At 41.4% G+C, this 16,842-nt stretch overlaps 2 protein-coding genes across 7 annotated transcripts; one reads left to right on the top strand and one right to left on the bottom strand.

Annotated features, from left to right (window-relative positions):
- Positions 1–206: 206 nt before the first annotated feature.
- coa1 (cytochrome C oxidase assembly factor 1) lies at positions 207–10,208 on the bottom strand. 6 transcript variants are annotated; one of them, XM_068571143.1, is made up of 7 exons: positions 9,980–10,208; positions 8,815–8,945; positions 8,124–8,227; positions 5,937–6,088; positions 5,778–5,854; positions 2,759–2,858; positions 207–1,562 (listed from the first exon to the last, which is right to left on the bottom strand). In XM_068571143.1, exons 3-6 carry the CDS (start codon positions 8,215–8,217, stop codon positions 2,795–2,797), a joined length of 387 nt encoding a protein of 128 aa, XP_068427244.1. In that variant the 5' UTR covers positions 8,218–8,227; positions 8,815–8,945; positions 9,980–10,208; the 3' UTR covers positions 207–1,562; positions 2,759–2,794. The 6 variants fall into 6 exon arrangements, with proteins under 6 accessions (XP_068427244.1, XP_068427239.1, XP_068427240.1 ...); XM_068571138.1 differs by lacking the exon at positions 2,759–2,858; XM_068571139.1 differs by lacking the exons at positions 2,759–2,858; positions 9,980–10,208 and adding an exon at positions 9,108–9,931.
- Positions 9,276–16,349, top strand: blvra (biliverdin reductase A). The gene is made up of 7 exons (XM_068571137.1): positions 9,276–9,391; positions 12,080–12,203; positions 13,231–13,350; positions 14,253–14,350; positions 14,820–14,927; positions 15,114–15,282; positions 15,946–16,349. The coding sequence occupies exons 2-7, from the start codon at positions 12,085–12,087 to the stop codon at positions 16,199–16,201; spliced, it is 870 nt and encodes a 289-aa protein (XP_068427238.1). The 5' UTR covers positions 9,276–9,391; positions 12,080–12,084; the 3' UTR covers positions 16,202–16,349.
- The last annotated feature ends 493 nt before the right edge of the window (positions 16,350–16,842 follow it).

Here is a 16,842-nt window from a genome sequence, read left to right as displayed (position 1 = left end):
TGTTTAGAAAACACGGCTGAGGCTAAACGAGTTTCATGACAGTCCAGGGTTCAGACCAAAAAGCAGAAGGAGAATTGTAGTTTTACAGCCTTCTTTGCATTTCTTTAGGTTGACCAACTAAACTCCATAGCAGTGGTTCTCAACTGGTCTGGCTCCGGGAGCCCCCATCACTCCACAATGACAAACCAAAATCGAGGAACACTCTCAACTTCTCAAATGTCTTTAATAAAAATATACAGTTTGAACCTGAGATAGTACAGGATGTGTAGGCAATACAAAAACAAGTTTAATGATAAACGAAAAGGACCAGCTGGTGGCGCCAAAGAGGGAACTATTCCCTTTTACACTCAATTAGCTGCAATTTAATTAAAAAACAAAAAGTCTTCTTGAAGGCAACAAGGTATTACAACATACATAACGTTTCAGAATGTTCTGCTATTTTTAAACACTCAACAGCTTTCATGCACAAAGTAAAAAGCACAACAACGAAGAAGTAGTTTCAAAAAGACTTAAATAACCTAACTTTAAGTGAGAATACACACTCACTGAATCTATGACCAACACTTTACTAAAGTCACTGTCTTGAGGAGCTTTGTTAAGACTTGAGTTGTTTCCTGTCATGCTGACAGTGCATCAGTTGTGAACGTTATATTCAGTAGCTGTTTAATTTAATTATCCTAAAAACCCAGAGTCTCCCCCATATCCGGATGGTTTGACCCAACCTGGCACACTGCTGAAAACATGGAGGAACAAGTGCAAAACAAGTTCAAACCAGAACTGGCACAAAAAAAAAAAAAAAAAAAAATCACACTCTGCTGCATAAAAAAGTCCCTTCAAAATAAAACCACAGGATGGGAAAAAAAGACTTTATTGAAGATATAAAGTAAAAACAAGGACTACCTTAAATTGAAATACTCAACATTGAATGTAAATTGTCTGAAGTACTAAAGGAAAAAGACATTTTCTCGGAACAACCACACAAAACAATCACTGTATTATATATTCTGCCTTCTTTGAATAAAACTAATAAGTGATGTCATCTCTCCTGTTTACATTGTTGTTGCTTCTATTGATTTCCTTGACCATGTAAAGTGCCATGAGTACCTTTTAAAGCATACACAAAGCACGATACAAATAAAATGTATTAATAATATCATTCAACTGGTTTGCATGCCTGGACTCATGGCACGTCATACTTTGTAAGGAAATTAATCAATTCAGTGCAACCCCATGCCTGCATCAAGTTATTTAATCAAAAACAATCGTGGAGAAAACCCAACATTTCAGAGCAGTTGGTTAGAAGCAGTGCCCCTCACAGAGTAGTACTCTAGAGTTGAGGATTTGCCATTCGGTAAATATACTAATATTTCGGTTACTAATTAACACCTTTCGGAGCAGGACAACCTCCACTGTCATTGTTCTCATTAGCAAAGGGAGATGGTCAGTGCCAGCGGCTGCTGTCCAGCCCCTAACTGAGCTCTGCTGGAGCTGCTGCAGGAGGATTCAGCAGGTCAATGGTCCGTCCTTCCCGGAGCTTCAGGATTGCCTGCTTCAGACTCCACCTGCAGGGGAAGAGAACACAGGTCAGGAATGGTGGACACAAAACCTTTACAATGCTAAATTGACAATGTGACATTTTGATCTTCAAAAGAAAAAGTACAAGATAGACAGGAGGAGTTGAGATTGTTAGATTTCCACACAACACATGTTTGTCTTTAAAATGATCCAACAGAGCAGTTTTTTGTTTTTTATACAACATATGCATAAAACACATGATATGCATAAAACTCCCAATGTCATGAATACGTGTCACCCTAATTAGCATTTAAATATGTATGTCACTTTACAAGCATCCTCACAGTTTGCATGATTCCTCATGTCACCACACAAGTTGTGACTTTGAATTGAACTCTGTGGCCCCATTTCACTGCTGCAAGTGCACTTGCTATTTGGTTCATACAGCTGCATCAAAGTGGAATATAGATGAGAGGATGTAGGGATTCCTAAATACACTCTTGCTAGTCACATCACAGGTCTTTTAGCTCTCAAAACTGAATGGTCACATTATGTCAGCACTTTTGGAACCTTTTGAGCCCCAAAGTGCCCCGCACAGGCATTGAGCTACGAGGATTTAGCAGGTCTATGTTCAAGTAATGATATGAATCCCAATGAGTTCTAATACTTTGGTTATTTTATATCATTTTTTTCCAGAAAAGATTTTTTTTTAAATGTAAAAAAATGTAACACATTTTAATCATTACTATAAACACCTGCATAATCTAAAAAAGATTTCCCGACAATGTGTTTGCGAGCCGCTCCGAGTGTTTTCAACTCCACGGTGAAAGGCCTAAACAACAACCAACAAAGTTGGACACCGCTCTTTGGAAAGATAATGACTGAAAGAACCGGAATCTGCAAAAATCACAATAAACAAAGCCTTGGCCTGTGACCAAGGATTTCAGTCAAAAACTGTGTCGTTCAGTTCAAAAATGGAAAAGAAGCTTTATGTCTAAACATGCTCTGATTGGTTGAAGCTTGTATTTAAAATCTGCATAAATCCCGCCTTAAGACGTGTGACGCGTTTGAAAAAAGAAAAAAAAAAAAAAGGAGAAAATCGCCCTGACCCTGGAAAAGATGCAGCGATGCACATGATTAAATCCTTAAATATAACATCTAATCAAGGGGTAGTGGAGGTGGGGATAGGATGGGACCTGATAGAACAGTACAGCATCAGCTACCTAAACTTGCTGTGACTCACCTAGTGTGTTTGAAGAGAAATACTTCCTAGTGCCATTCAGCAAGGCACTCCAAACATAAATGTTATTTCAAGCTTGGTATTTATGGTCTTGATGTTGAGTCTAAAAGGTAAGTCACAGATAGAAAAAAGTCAAAAGTACTAGCAGAGTGAAAATGTTGCATCACACTCAATGATCACACACAATAAAACATAAAACATGTAACAAATATATACACAGACAGACTTTATTAATCCCACAAGGGGAATGTTTTTGCTACAGCAGCATTTATACATCCAGGTAAAACAATCAAACAAACAACAGTGTGACGGTGTTCAGGTTGAGTGATTGATTAGATTGATTTTTATATATTATATTTCTCTTTATTTTATTTTCAAGAATTCACTCAGATTCAAAGTGAACACATTATGTACGAGATAGTGAGAGTTCAATCCATTGGTATAAAAGCATACATACAACAACGGGATATCATGGCAGAGTTGTCAGTACTGCTGAGAAGTCAACATTAAAGTTTAGTTCAATGTACCATCACATAAGTCACTTGCATACTGCCGTATTGATGATCCTGCTTGAACACATGACATATTTACTTTTAGACTTCTGCTGGAGAGCATTCTTTATTAAAATGCTATATTTACACTGTATACATAATTCAATAAATATGGGAAATTGTCTAAAAGTATGCTCTCGTGGACAGGATTACTAAAAATTGTGTGACGGGTTGTCAGGGCCGGCAAGGCCTTCTCTGCTGGCCTAAACATAATCATAAAGTTAAAGCTAATTTATTATTAAAAAAATATAACTCTTAGATCCCTGATCACATTTCTTTGCTGCAGATAGCAATTGCCGATCATTGATGATCCTTATTGGCATATTCAGATCTTTTGTTATTTGACTATACCAGCTGGTTCTCACTAACACTATATTTGACAAGATTACGTGTATGTACCATGATAACGTTATATTCTACCAGTCAAAGCGCTTTCACACTACATCATTCACACACTGGTGGGGCTACCATGCACGGTGCCACCTTCCCATCAGGATTCTCTACAGGCACACATTCACCGTCTGAAGTGAAGGACACATTGACATGGCTTAGCGGAGATGAAGATGGAGCTGGGGATTGATCCGCCGATCATCTGATTAAAAGACTACATGGTCTTGCCACATGGACTTGGTACTATAACGGATAACCTATATAGGATATCACAGCGTGATTAACTAAGGAGGACTAATTGACTTGACATGTGAAAATGTTTTGATCTGATTTAATGTTATTTACAGCTTCATTGTTGTAATGTGTGTTAAGCAGTGGTGGGCCATCAGGGCCAGCTGGGCTCTCTCTGTTGGCCTAAACATAATAACAAAGTTCTGATAAAAAAAAAAAAAAAACTTTTTTTTAAAAATAATTTAAAAATTATAAATATTTTATAATGTAATTGTTTTTTACAAATACACTGCATGTATTATAATATTTTTTCCCTATTAGCTTATGTTCTCATTAAGCAGCTTCTGTCTCCTGTCTGTTCCTTATGGCTTGCTGGCTTTAACGCTCGTTATCCAATCACATCTCACCTCTGTCTCTCTGTATGTCTCGCTCTCTATTATTCCTCTCTTCTCTCTCTCTCTCTCTCTGCAGGTTAAACAGTAAAGGTTAATGGCCTGGCCGTCACTGTTTAATCCCTGTGTATATCCAGGCGCTGTGTTTTTTTTTCACGGCCCACCACTGCTTTGCACCAATGTCCATCAGTGACTTGCTTTGCACTTCTTCATTTAAATCAACCAGACAGCCATAGTAAGTAAGCAATTATTCTAATTACATTTCTATTTAAATGCTGTTCCAATCAGTAACACAACACATGTGTGGACCGACCTGCATTGCTATTTTGACTACTTTGACAAGAGAAAAAGGCGCGGCCACTCCGTGGAGCAATTGTGCCGTTACACAGCGCTCGCAATCCTGACTGACGGACTGGACCAGCCTAAACCCGTCAACAATGCATGTTGTTCGAATAACCACCAAACAACCAGTCACATTTAGGAATAACAAAACTATCCAACAACATTAAAGCAGGGCTCTCAAGTGTCACGCATTGAGCGTGACTGTCACGCACTTTGGTCTTAAATCACGCCCTCCCGCCACACTTCGTATTTCTCACGCTGAAAAAAACTCCAGGCTATTTAATGTGCCGCAGCGCGCAGACATGACCTGGTCGCGCGCTGCCCTCGCCACGGAGGAATCAAGCCCCCCTCCCCTTGTGAGGAGCCACTCATCAGCCAATCAAAAAACGAAATGGGCTACAGCCAATCAGAAAAACGTATCTTTTGTATCCGGGTAAGATGTAATGACAGTCGGGACTGGAGCCATCCGGCGGCGCGTATTTGTCGTCGTCATGGTGCGTCATGGTGCGTCATGGTGCGTCCCCACCCACGCCCCCTTTGTGGCGCCGCAATGTGTCTCCCCCTCTGCTGACTGTCTGCCGGCAGTCTGGGGCCAACCTCGGGTTGGCCCACCCGGAAATCTTTTTTAGGGCGCTGTTTGGATAAATTATCTATCCATCCATGTCTCTCATTTATTTCTTTGATCAGTGATTAGCTGAACTGTTTCTTAGACCCGCCTTTTTTGGGCCAAATTGATCTGGCCCCACAACCTGCACTAGCAGCAGAGACGTGCACTGGAGCAGCTGAACAAGGACAAGCAGGAAAAGCAGATTTTTTTTGAGCAGATACCTATTTTATAAATATTACCAGATGTATTTCATAGCTCAAAATACTAATATTGACAATTTGTATTATTTATTAGTATTTTTATAATATATATATATATATATATTTAATTATATTTATTCATTTTTTGGTGGCTCAAGGCGGGTGGTGCCAGGCCTTGTGGCCCTCTATTGACCGGCCACCACTGAGAACACTGGGGGTCTGGAGACACACTTGTGTTAAAGCCATGGAAAAGGGCATTTGCATTATAGGTAACCATCGGTCATCATTTCACTTAAAAATATAACTCACCTGTTAGTGTAAGGGTCTTGAATTGAAGAAGTATACAGATAACCTCCAGTTTCTGAACCAGTCACAGGGATCTTTATCTGCAACACAATGTCAATTTAAATTAATCTCTTGACATAACACACATAATAACACTTTTGTTGACTTACTAAAAGACAATACCTGTGCAGTGTGTTGATCGATGCGGTTGTTTCTGTCAGTCAGATGGATGTTGTGGACTTTTAAAGGGGGAGCTCCGAGGCTTTCCATGGCAACTGGACATGCTTCCAACTTCTGAAGAGCCAGCCGGTGGTAGTCTGACTCAACAAATCTCTCTAATTAAACAGAAAGGTAAAAACTATTTGGCAGAAATAAGAGGATTATGATATATGTGTGGCCGTGTATTGACAGAGCAGTTTAACCACTATCAACTAGTACTTTTAGAAGATTAGTTGAAAAGTTAATTTACATGAAGCAACTCAGACAGAAGTTGAAGAATAAGCCCTGTTTTATCCCGATTCAAACCCCAGAGGCCTAAAATTCTGTCCTTCACTGGGAAAAGAAGCTCGAAATAGTAGCCTGGGATTACAGGGGCGTATTACAATCCTAGGACGGCTACAGCTACAGGATTCTTTTAGCAGATCAAAAATATTTTAGAAGTTTATTACCAAATTGTCGATAGTGTCCAATGATCTGCAAGCACAAAATCGATCAACGGCAATCGGCTCACAATGCATGCTGGGTAGATTTGTGTCCGACTTGATCCCAACTTGCTTTGACGTCCTGCGCACGTGATCAACGATAATCTCATGAGAGCGAGGCGGCCGCAGGTTTTAGAGCCAGGCACTGCAGTAGCTCTCTATTGACTGCGTGGCCCAGCGCATGATGGCAAACGCCTGGCTGTTGTCACTGAGCTGATTGGCTCTTAGATCTGGCAGCAAACGCTACTTGTTGTACAAATCCTTTTTTATGTTGTAATATTTAATACTTGATTGTTCACTATTAGTCTTGGGTTTAATCTAAAAACATATCTTGAGTAGTAATAATAAATCATATTTATTTAACACATATCAAAACCAGTAGTAATGTATTTCGCAGGCAGACATAAAAAGAACGAAGGATGCAGCTTCGCACATATTTCTACAAAAATATTAAGGCTGCAACTAACGATTATTTTAATAATTGATTAATTGGTCGATTTTTTTTCACGATTAATTGATTAATCAGATAAAAAAAAATTATAATTTTAAAGCATTCATTTGGAACCTTTTATTACAAAAACAGAACTGACAGTGCAAAATCACAGTGCAACAAATTTTAACAATAAAGAATTTATAAAAAATGAAGAAATACAAAATCAGAAAACTTAACAGGATTTGTTTGAACGTCAGAACTTCTTCTCTACACTCACAGGCATGCACATTCATACACTCACACACATGCACACTCAGACGCACACACTCACAGACACACACACACACTCACACACACGCACACACACTCACAGACATGCACACTCACAGACATGCACACTCACAGACATGCACACTCACAGACACACTTGCACACTCAGACACAATCCCAGAGATGCACACTCACAGAGATGCACACTCAGAAACACACACACTCACAGAGATGCACACTCACAAACACACACACACTCACATACTTACAGACATACACACTCAGAATTCAGAGAACAAGAGATGAGAATTCCGCTCCACTCAACTGTTTTGTTCAATACTTAAACATCTCTGCGATTTATTGAGTGGTGTAATAGTCGCACGACACAACAAATTGATAATGAAATTTGTTGCCAACTTTTTTAATAATGGATTTTTATCAATTTTATCGATTCGTTGTTGCAGCCCTAATAAATATATATTTAGAATCACATATGAATAAATCCAAACGTGATCTTTAAACAATTAACTTAGTAGCCTAAAGATTGTAACTAACAGAAAGTCATTTTTCCTGTGTATACTTTGAAGGCAGCTGCTGCCTGCTCTCATGTACATTCCGGGCAAGAATTTCTCCTTGGAGATTAATAAAGTACTTTTCATTCATTCAAGCAGCTCTTTCAAATGAGCCTATTCACACACTGATAGGAGGAGCTACGATGAAGGTACCACCAGACTGTTAGTTACCCCTGATGGACAGGTGGTTCCTGTCCATCAGGAGTAACTAACATTCATACAATGATGGAAGGAGCTACCATGAAGGTACTACCTGTCCATCAGGAGTAACTAACATTCATACACTGATTGGAGGAGCTACCATGAAGGTAACTAAGGCTAGGTGAGGCACTAACTGCTTCTTCCCTGGAGACTATGTGCTCCCTCTAAATACACACGGCTCATTTGTACTCACTCTGAAGCAAATAGTACATGGTTTCAATCCCGCCTCCGGTCAGCACAGTGGTGAAGATGGTGAGCTGCTGCAGTTTACTGGTGGAAACTCTCATGTTTTCTTCCCTGTAAAGTGTCACAGACACAAGTTTGGTCCATTAAATGGAAATAATGCATACAACACAGAACATGCATTTCATTTCAAATGTAAATCATTTGCAATAAAACAATTCTTCTGCTGAAAGTACCTAGAAATACATATTTATCAGTGTAGAAGGAACTGTAGTTATTTTATTCATATTGAGTTTGTGACATTAAAAAAGCAACTCAAGGCTCAGTGGAAGAATAAAAGATGTCCCATCTGTGCCATAACGGCGTGATCATTCTCGGTATGTTTTGTCTATGTAGCAGAGGTCACAAATCGGTAGACCAAGGTCCAGACTTTCACAAGAGATTACATGACCCCAGTCCTTCAAAAACACCACTGGCTCCCTATACAACAAAGATTCTCACTCATCACCTTCAAAACCAAGTCGGCAATTATACCCATTCACCAACTTCGGCATACAAGTCCGCATGGTACAACAGGTTCACTCTGTGAGGACAGTTTGTCTCTAAACTGAACAGGAAGCAGAGCTCGTGTTCAGCTCCATGCAGATCTTCTAGGTACCGTGTAGCCTACTTCTCAGCACACGTTCTGGAAACATCCTCACCTTGAAGATCAGCGGCAGGAAGACCCGGCTCCGTTTACCTCCGTGAACGTCACACGGATCGTCGACAATTGGATGTGGGTGGGCTCCATTAATACACAGGCGTATGCCGCTTATGGTCGGGCAGGCGGCGTCTGTACTACCATGAAGATATTAAGATATTCGACTGTATATATTGTAACGGACGTGTTATATATATATATATATATATATATATATATATATATATATATATATATATATATATATATACACACACACACACACACATGCAGATGCAGTTTGATGAAGGATACGGTACATTCGTATTACTGGGTTATTGCCTTTTTCGGTAATGCTCATTATTGAATTCATAAACTGAACCGAGTCCCCAGTTTGTGCTAAAACTCCGCCCCGCTCCTTTCCCAACGATAGGCCGGTGTCCCCCCTGCAGCACAGCGAGCGCGTCTTGTGGAGCGCATGCGCACTTTGCGCTCCTGACCCTCTTCGCCGGCTGCTTTAGTCGCTGCTACCTGTCATCCGGAGCTAGGAAGCAGCCACACTTCTTCTTGAGAGCAGCGAACGAGCTCCTTCACACCCGGTAAGCAAGCAGCAGCGTGTCCCGCTGAGCGTGTCTCGCTGAAAACCCACTGGTTTTCAAACCTGCTGGTTTCCCTGCGCGCGTTGTGTTCACTTCACAGCGGGTCTAGTCACCAGATTCGTCACACATTCATGAACATATTGCTGGAGATCTTCACGCCACATTTCATATCTATTGAGGCGATCACGATTGTATAAGTGAGCACTGCATCACAACCAAGTATGAAGAAATACATTTAAGAAAATATGTTTAGAAAAACATCGCAACGACCTGTCGAGCAAAATGATGACGTACTCAAGGACGGTGGATCAACTTGTAGAGCCAACGTTCAATAAAGAACTTAGATGATTTATGGTGTTACTCATGATGTCACATCTCTGTGTCTGGGGAACTTCTCGGTCTAGCTGAGCTGAAACAACTGGTTACCTCGGGCGGATACTAACACACGTCTCAACATATTTAGCGATGATTTTTCGCGAGTCTACGGCCAACACCACTGAAGCAATTGAACAAAAACAATTGTACTTTTGGGACGAATATACAGTGACGACCGTACTGTCATCAGATACTAAAAACAGGAGGACCCACCAACAATGTCTAGTTCGAGATGGGCCAATTTTGCGCAGAATCGATCGCCGGCAGTTGGCGCACAATGGATGCCGGGTAGATTTGTATCTGGCCCAATCCCAATCTCCACCCTGAACCCTCAGGGACTCACTGACGTCAGCTGCTAAATGGTTGAGTGTGAGGCTGCGGTCCAATAGTCAAATAATCACCTCCTAACGTCTAACCCTAAGCACTTTTCCTTGACCTCTGTGGAAACGTCACGGGGTCAAGGAAAGATGGTAAGGAGAATTCATGAGGAGTTAGGAAAAGACAACCGAGGTGTTTAGAGACTCCACTTTCACTAAGCGACGTAGTTATGATGCGACGGCAGGCGATGTTAGTGACGTCAGTCTGTCTGCAGCGGTGAAATTACAACGTTGTAGTCCATCTCGGACCAGAATAAAGCATCTTAAATACTTCATCTGTATTCTTACAGTGTTGTGTCATGCAGACGATTAAACAACCCGGTTCATATATTGCTTTATTAACGAGGATGGAATAAAAATTAATGAAGGAATATGAAAGTGAAACCAAGGCATTATCTCCTTTCCTTTCGTTAAGGAAGGTCCAGTGGTTCCTAAGCTAAAGGAGCTAAGTTAGGAGGCATGAAGCTCCTTTCCTTTGCGTTTAGAGAATTCGAACGGCACTTATCATGGCGGCCACTGAGGTACTTCCGGGTCATTTCCCTCAGTTAGGAAGGTTCCTAACCAAAAAGGACTATTGGACTGCAGCCTGAGTGTCTGAGGGCTTGAGCTGGTGTGAATATGAATGGGACAGCGCTTTACTGCAACATCACATGACTACATTAAAACTATTGTGTACAATTATGTCTTTATTTTATTGTTTTTATTCACTGGTTCAAACATCTTCGTCATAAGATGAGAAGTCATTTTATATTATTTATTCACTTGTTTTTGTCCAAATAAAATGTATGATAAATGTACAGAAAAAAAAAAATATATATATATATATATATATATATATATATATATATATATATATATATATATATATATATATATATATATTCTGTTTGCATTCCTCTAATTCATGTGTTCCATAATGTTGTAAAGGTATTTTATCAGCTAAATGCCCACGTGCCTCTTTGTTTACCTTTTTTTTTTTTTAACGTCTCTGTTCTTCCATTGGAAACTGCTTGTTAAACCTCACGTTGCAATGCATTGTGGCTAATTCCCCTTGGCAAAGTCAGCATCTAATGTTGACTTACAGAAAGGGTTCATAAAAGGCTCAAAATGTCCGCCACAGAGCCGTCAGGGACTCCACGATGTAACACTGGGACACCCTTAAGCCCTCAAGCACTTTGCGGGAGCGCGCCTCAAAGTCCGTGAGTCCGTAAGGGTGGAGATTGGGATTGGGCCTCTGACTTGTTCCCGACTTGCTTTGACGTCAGACTCGCGTGATCGACGATAATCTCACGAGAGGAAGGCGGCCGTCGATTTCAGAGGCAGGCGCCGCAGTAGCTCTACATCGGACTGTGGGTGCGTCCCAAGTCTCTAAATTGCATCCCCGTTTCCCTCACTTGCGTCCTTTCCTTGCGTCTTAGTCCCTCCTACGAGGGATGCATGGAGAGACGCAAATATCCAGCATCTTTAAAAAATGTGATTGCCAATAATATAATATTTTCTAAAACAAAAAAATCCTCACTCATGTTTATGAATACATTGTTTACTAGAGCACACAGACCTTCATAGCTTTATCATTAAATGTAGCTCTCAAAGTTCACTTTAAAATGTTCATCTTGGGGAGTGATGCCCAAAGAGGGTCAGAGAGATCCACCCCCCATCCACGTCATCCTGTGGAAGACACTGGTCCATGAAACCAAGCGCTCAGCTGGGCATGTTCAGCTCAAGATTAAATAAAAGGAGATTTAAAGAAATGTCTGATGCTCTGCTATACTTGGTTTCATTTCTCTGCTAGCTGTTCACATATGACTTACCAAATGAGGAAGTAAGAACACATAAAAGGGTTCACTTGTCTATCCATGGACCATCACCATGGTATATATTTTTGATATCCGAGACACCCAATTTAATCCACTTCACTCTTGATGTCTTTTTCCAGTCACGATGCTGGGGGCGGTGGTTGTTGGCATCGGCACCGCAGGGCAGGTGAGGATCAGAGACATATCAGCTCCTCTACTTGGCAGTCCGGCAGAGAAACTCAATGTCAAAGGATTCATTTCCAGGTAACATGACTGCCAGCATGCACAGTTCAATACAAGCAATAATTGTCCTAGTCATGCAGAGGCAGTGTTATCCTTAGTATAGTCACCACCTGCAGCCAGAGTGAACTGAGACCCGTAAGACGGTCCGCTCTGCTCATTCCGCAAAACCCTGAGATAGAAAACTAACTTGATACAAACAGATGTGCAGACTTTAAACATTGTGATTATGGTCCAGTCTTAATTAATTGCAGGTCTGTTGGTTCAGACTTCATTCTTTTTATCAAGGTACACCAAATAAACTGCACGTTTCCGTCTTTGTAGTTTACGGTCCGAAAGAGCTTTAGAACTAGTACTTAAAACACATATAGTATATAGTATTAACACAGACCCACTATTTTATTTAAGGTGGAGCAATTTCACCATATAATGTTTGTAAAATGGTTGGAGCAGTTTGTAAATGCATAGTCAGATCAAGTCCACTCTATCTAGATCAGGGGTGTCAAACATACGGCCCGCGGGCCAAATCCGGCCCGCCAGGGTGTTCAATCCCCCCCAAAAAAAAGTTTTTTTTTTTTTAAAGAACAAAATTAGCAGAGCTGGGATTGAAACCTCCGATCCTCTGCTTATAAGACGGACATGAAAACCATTGATCCAGAGTCGCCATTGATGTGAGCACTGATATTATTGTGTTAGAAGTCGTTAAACATGGATCATGTCATGAAAGTGGCGTCACAAATGTGTCACAAAGCGAGGGAATCTGCAGAGGAGAGAGAGCCCAGGCAGATAAACAGAGGGCTGATGTCTGAATTTTAGGTCTTTATGTTTCTAGTTAATTGTTTAAAGACCTTAAAATAGAGTTTATCATCTAAAAACCTTCACCAATGATTTAAACATAGAGAAACACTGTCGTTAATTATGCATTATTATGCTGTGATTTTTCTGGTCCGGCTCACTTGAGATCAAAAAACAAGTTTGACACCCCTGATTGAGATCATCTTGATCAAAGGAGCATTCTTGTCATCAGGCTGAAATGCGTTTCTGTCAACAGAAGAAGCTTGGACCCTCAACAGGGTGTGAGTCAGATCTCCGTAGATGAAGCTGTGAGCAGAGAAGACATTCAAGTGGCGTTCATCTGCACTGAGAATGTGTCACACGAGGACAACACCAGGTAATGTGCAAGTCTGCAAAAAGTCAATAGTTTTAGTGGAACAGTTAATATTCCAAAATCTCTGGTGTTTAGTGAAGATCTGGTGACAAAAGTACTGAATGGCGACTCCTCTGGTTGTATAGAAGTCTATGCTTCATGTGTTGACGCTGCATTCTCTCTCCTGACCACCTCCTGATTCTGCAAACTGTCTTTTAACTTTGTTAAAAGACAGTTTGTCTTTTAACAAACAAGACTTTGTTTGTTTTGACCCGTCTCCTCACCACCCCTGGTGGTGAGGAGATGGGTCGAAGGGTTGCCGACATCGCCTCAGACCCCTGCGCCCTTTACGTATCCCGTTCCCCGCCCTGAGCCTTAAGCCAAGTTTATGCTTTTGCGTCAGGTCGGCGGCGTACAGGTCGACGGCTGTAGCTACGCTGTAGCTACGCCGTCGACGCACACCCCTACGCCGTAGCCTGACGTGCACCTCGCGTTGATGCGGACCGCAAGCGCTGTGATTGGTCCGCTCAGAACGTAATTTCCGGCAGTTGCTTTTTTTTTTAGTAGTCGTACAGACCACCTCCGCAAACGTCTTCTCTGTCGCCTGCGCTTCAACATTTGCAATATAAGCATTTGTCTTCAATTTTTCAACTCTATAATATATATATATATATATATATATATATATATATATATATATATATATATATATATATATATATATATATATATATTACATTAACACCTTTTGAATAGGGCCCGAGCTAATGCTGCTGAATGTGTCAATAGGTCATGTCGTGTTTTTTAGTCCCGTGTGGTGGGCATTCTGATGTGTACAGCACAACTTAGTTTTTAATCAAATTTCTTTATTATTATTTTTTCATACCAATTTTGATAAAGAAAAGTCCCTCTTCCTGTCTCATCAGAACTTTTCTGCAGGCAGGAAAACATGTCTGTGTCGAGTATCCCATGACCATGAACTACAAGGCTGCGGTGGAGTTCTGGGACTTAGCCCAGAAAAAAGGTGATTTCTAATAATGTGTAATCTCTCACATGTACTCATGCTGATCTGTGTACAATATTAAGTTTTCTTATGTAACGGGCCAGGGTGCAGTCTGAAGACGTTTAGTGTTTCTGCTAACCTGTCAGTGGGTACTTGTCTTCAGCCAACAGTTGAGTCTTTGTAGAGCGATAGCCGGGGCGCTTCATCCTGAGCTAATGCAAGCTGGTTCTGGTTGGCTGCAACACAGGTGAGCTGGGGGGGGTTTGACCAGTGCCGCTCTCAGCACAGTAGCACGTACCAGTGTCTTGAATCAGACTTCAGCAGCCACAAGCTACAGAAGCCGTAGGTAGGTTGAGGAACAGCCGGGCTGCAGCATTTTGAGGAGGTTGAGTGGCACATGCAGGCACAGCATTCAGGACAGTTCAGACAAATACTGTCAAATAGACCAGGCAATCACATTTTTGCAAATATGTGTGTGCGTGTGTATCAGGATTGATTCTCCACGAGGAACACATCGAGCTGTTGACAGAAGACTACAAAGTACTCAAGAGAGAGGTGGAGGGTAAAACTCTGCTGGAAGGTACTCTTCATTTTACAGGTAAGATCTGAATTTGAAGTATAAGAATATGGTTTAAGTGTTTTCCAGTTTATCTTATTTTATGCTGCACGCTCTTCACTAGTCAAATATGAAAGTTGTCATGAAAAGAACCATTTTTAGTTTGGAACTCCAGCTAAACCTTAATAAGGATATGTAATCACGTGTGTCTACTGTGATTTGTTGAAGGTGGGGCTCTAAAGCCCGGGTTTGGTTTCCCAACATTCAGTGGCATTGCTCGCCTCACTTGGCTGATTGAGTTGTTCGGTGAGCTGTCGGTAACTGCAGCAACCGTAGAGGAAGACTTGGGTAGCAACTACAGCAAGATGACTGCAAAGCTGCTAACGTCTGACAACAGGTGAGGAGGATGTCGCCGTCTCCCACAGCGATGGAAAAAATAGTCCTGAAGCAAACAATGGCCGCGTTTCCCAGATTCGTTAAGACGCTCTTAAGCGCTAAGAGCGTCTTAGGAGCGCTCTAAGAGCGCTGTGAAAGAAGGATGTGTTTCCCACAGTCGTTTCGTGTCCTATTGGCAACATGTTGAAGTAAATGTGTTCCAGTCTCCGCTGCGACTTTAAGAAGTCGCAATGTGGGTGTTTGGATAGTGTCCGGCGGCTAAGCGAAGGCTCCAGGTGCAGACATTGCAACAACACCAAAGAGCCAGTTGAGTACCTCTAGGAGTGCACAGATGTGGAGAGGCGAAAGAGTCGTTCACTGGGGGGCGACCGTGGCGCAGTGGTCAACGGGCCGTTTTTCAATCAAAGGATTAGCGGTTTGATCCCCAGCGCCACTAGCTCGTGTCGATGTGTCCTTGAGCAAGACACTTAGCCCTAAAATTGCTCCTGTAGCTGCACCTACGGTGTAAAAATGTTATAGTCCTGATGTGGCACCTTGCATTGTAGCTCCTCTGATCAGTGGGTGAATGATTCCTATGTAAAGCATCTTTGAGTATTTAGAAAAGCGCTATATAAAATCCAAGCATTATTATTGTTTATCACTCACTTCATCGGTGTCCTTGTAGACCTCTGACGTGGATTGAGGAACGGAGTCCGGGCCTCCCCAGGGCCAAGAACATCAACTTTCACTTTGACTCCTGCACTCTGACCCAGATCCCACCTGCACCTCGGGGGAACATTGGTCTCTTCATGCAGGACCTGATCCACTTCTCGTCCAAGCTGGCAGGCCACGTGAGCGCCGAGGAGCTCCAGAGAGAGAAACTCCGGATCCTCCGCTGCTTGCACTTGGCAGAGGAGATACAAAATCTTTGCCAAAGTTAAATGGGCAGTCTCCATAAAATGATGATAAAACTTTGTTCTTTAAACATTAGCTTATCTTCATATTCCATTACCATGCCCACGTTTTTTGTATCGTAAAATCTTTCAAAGTGTGACTTAATATTATTTCATTAAAACAGATTAATGCTGAGTAATTTATCTGATCTATTTCTATGTAAACCTGTTTTAGCACTGGTGCTTTTCACTAAAGATAACTGAAACATATCTTCCACGACAAATCAAAAGAGTTGCAATTGAGGCAACAGGTCCACAGTAAAAGTAAAACTGTAAAGGTGGTGGCGATACATCACTTATTATCCATGTGTGAATGAGGGTGATACACCATTCTTGTGGTGAATAAGGGTTTGGAGCATGGCACTCGAGGCTGATGGACACAAGCATCACAATGTTCATGATCTAACAAATTAATTTGATGTCAATTCTTTATCAGCAATACACCAGTGAAGAAATACAATTATAATATTGTCTTCACAACCCATGACATTTTTGAGAATTTGCTTTACATTAATCCAAGTTGAGTGACGTGTGGAGATCTGTGATAAGATTAAACGATTTATCAACCATGCACTCTGTTTACTCATCCAGCTACAAGGACCAATGGTCGGACGGACGGACGCAAGCAC

This window comes from Clinocottus analis, unplaced genomic scaffold (genome assembly GCF_023055335.1).
Source record: "Clinocottus analis isolate CAN_PGR_092001 unplaced genomic scaffold, fCliAna1.0.p SCAF_11, whole genome shotgun sequence".
Taxonomy (NCBI): domain Eukaryota; kingdom Metazoa; phylum Chordata; class Actinopteri; order Perciformes; family Cottidae; genus Clinocottus; species Clinocottus analis.
This window is presented reverse-complemented; position numbering and strand designations above follow the sequence as displayed.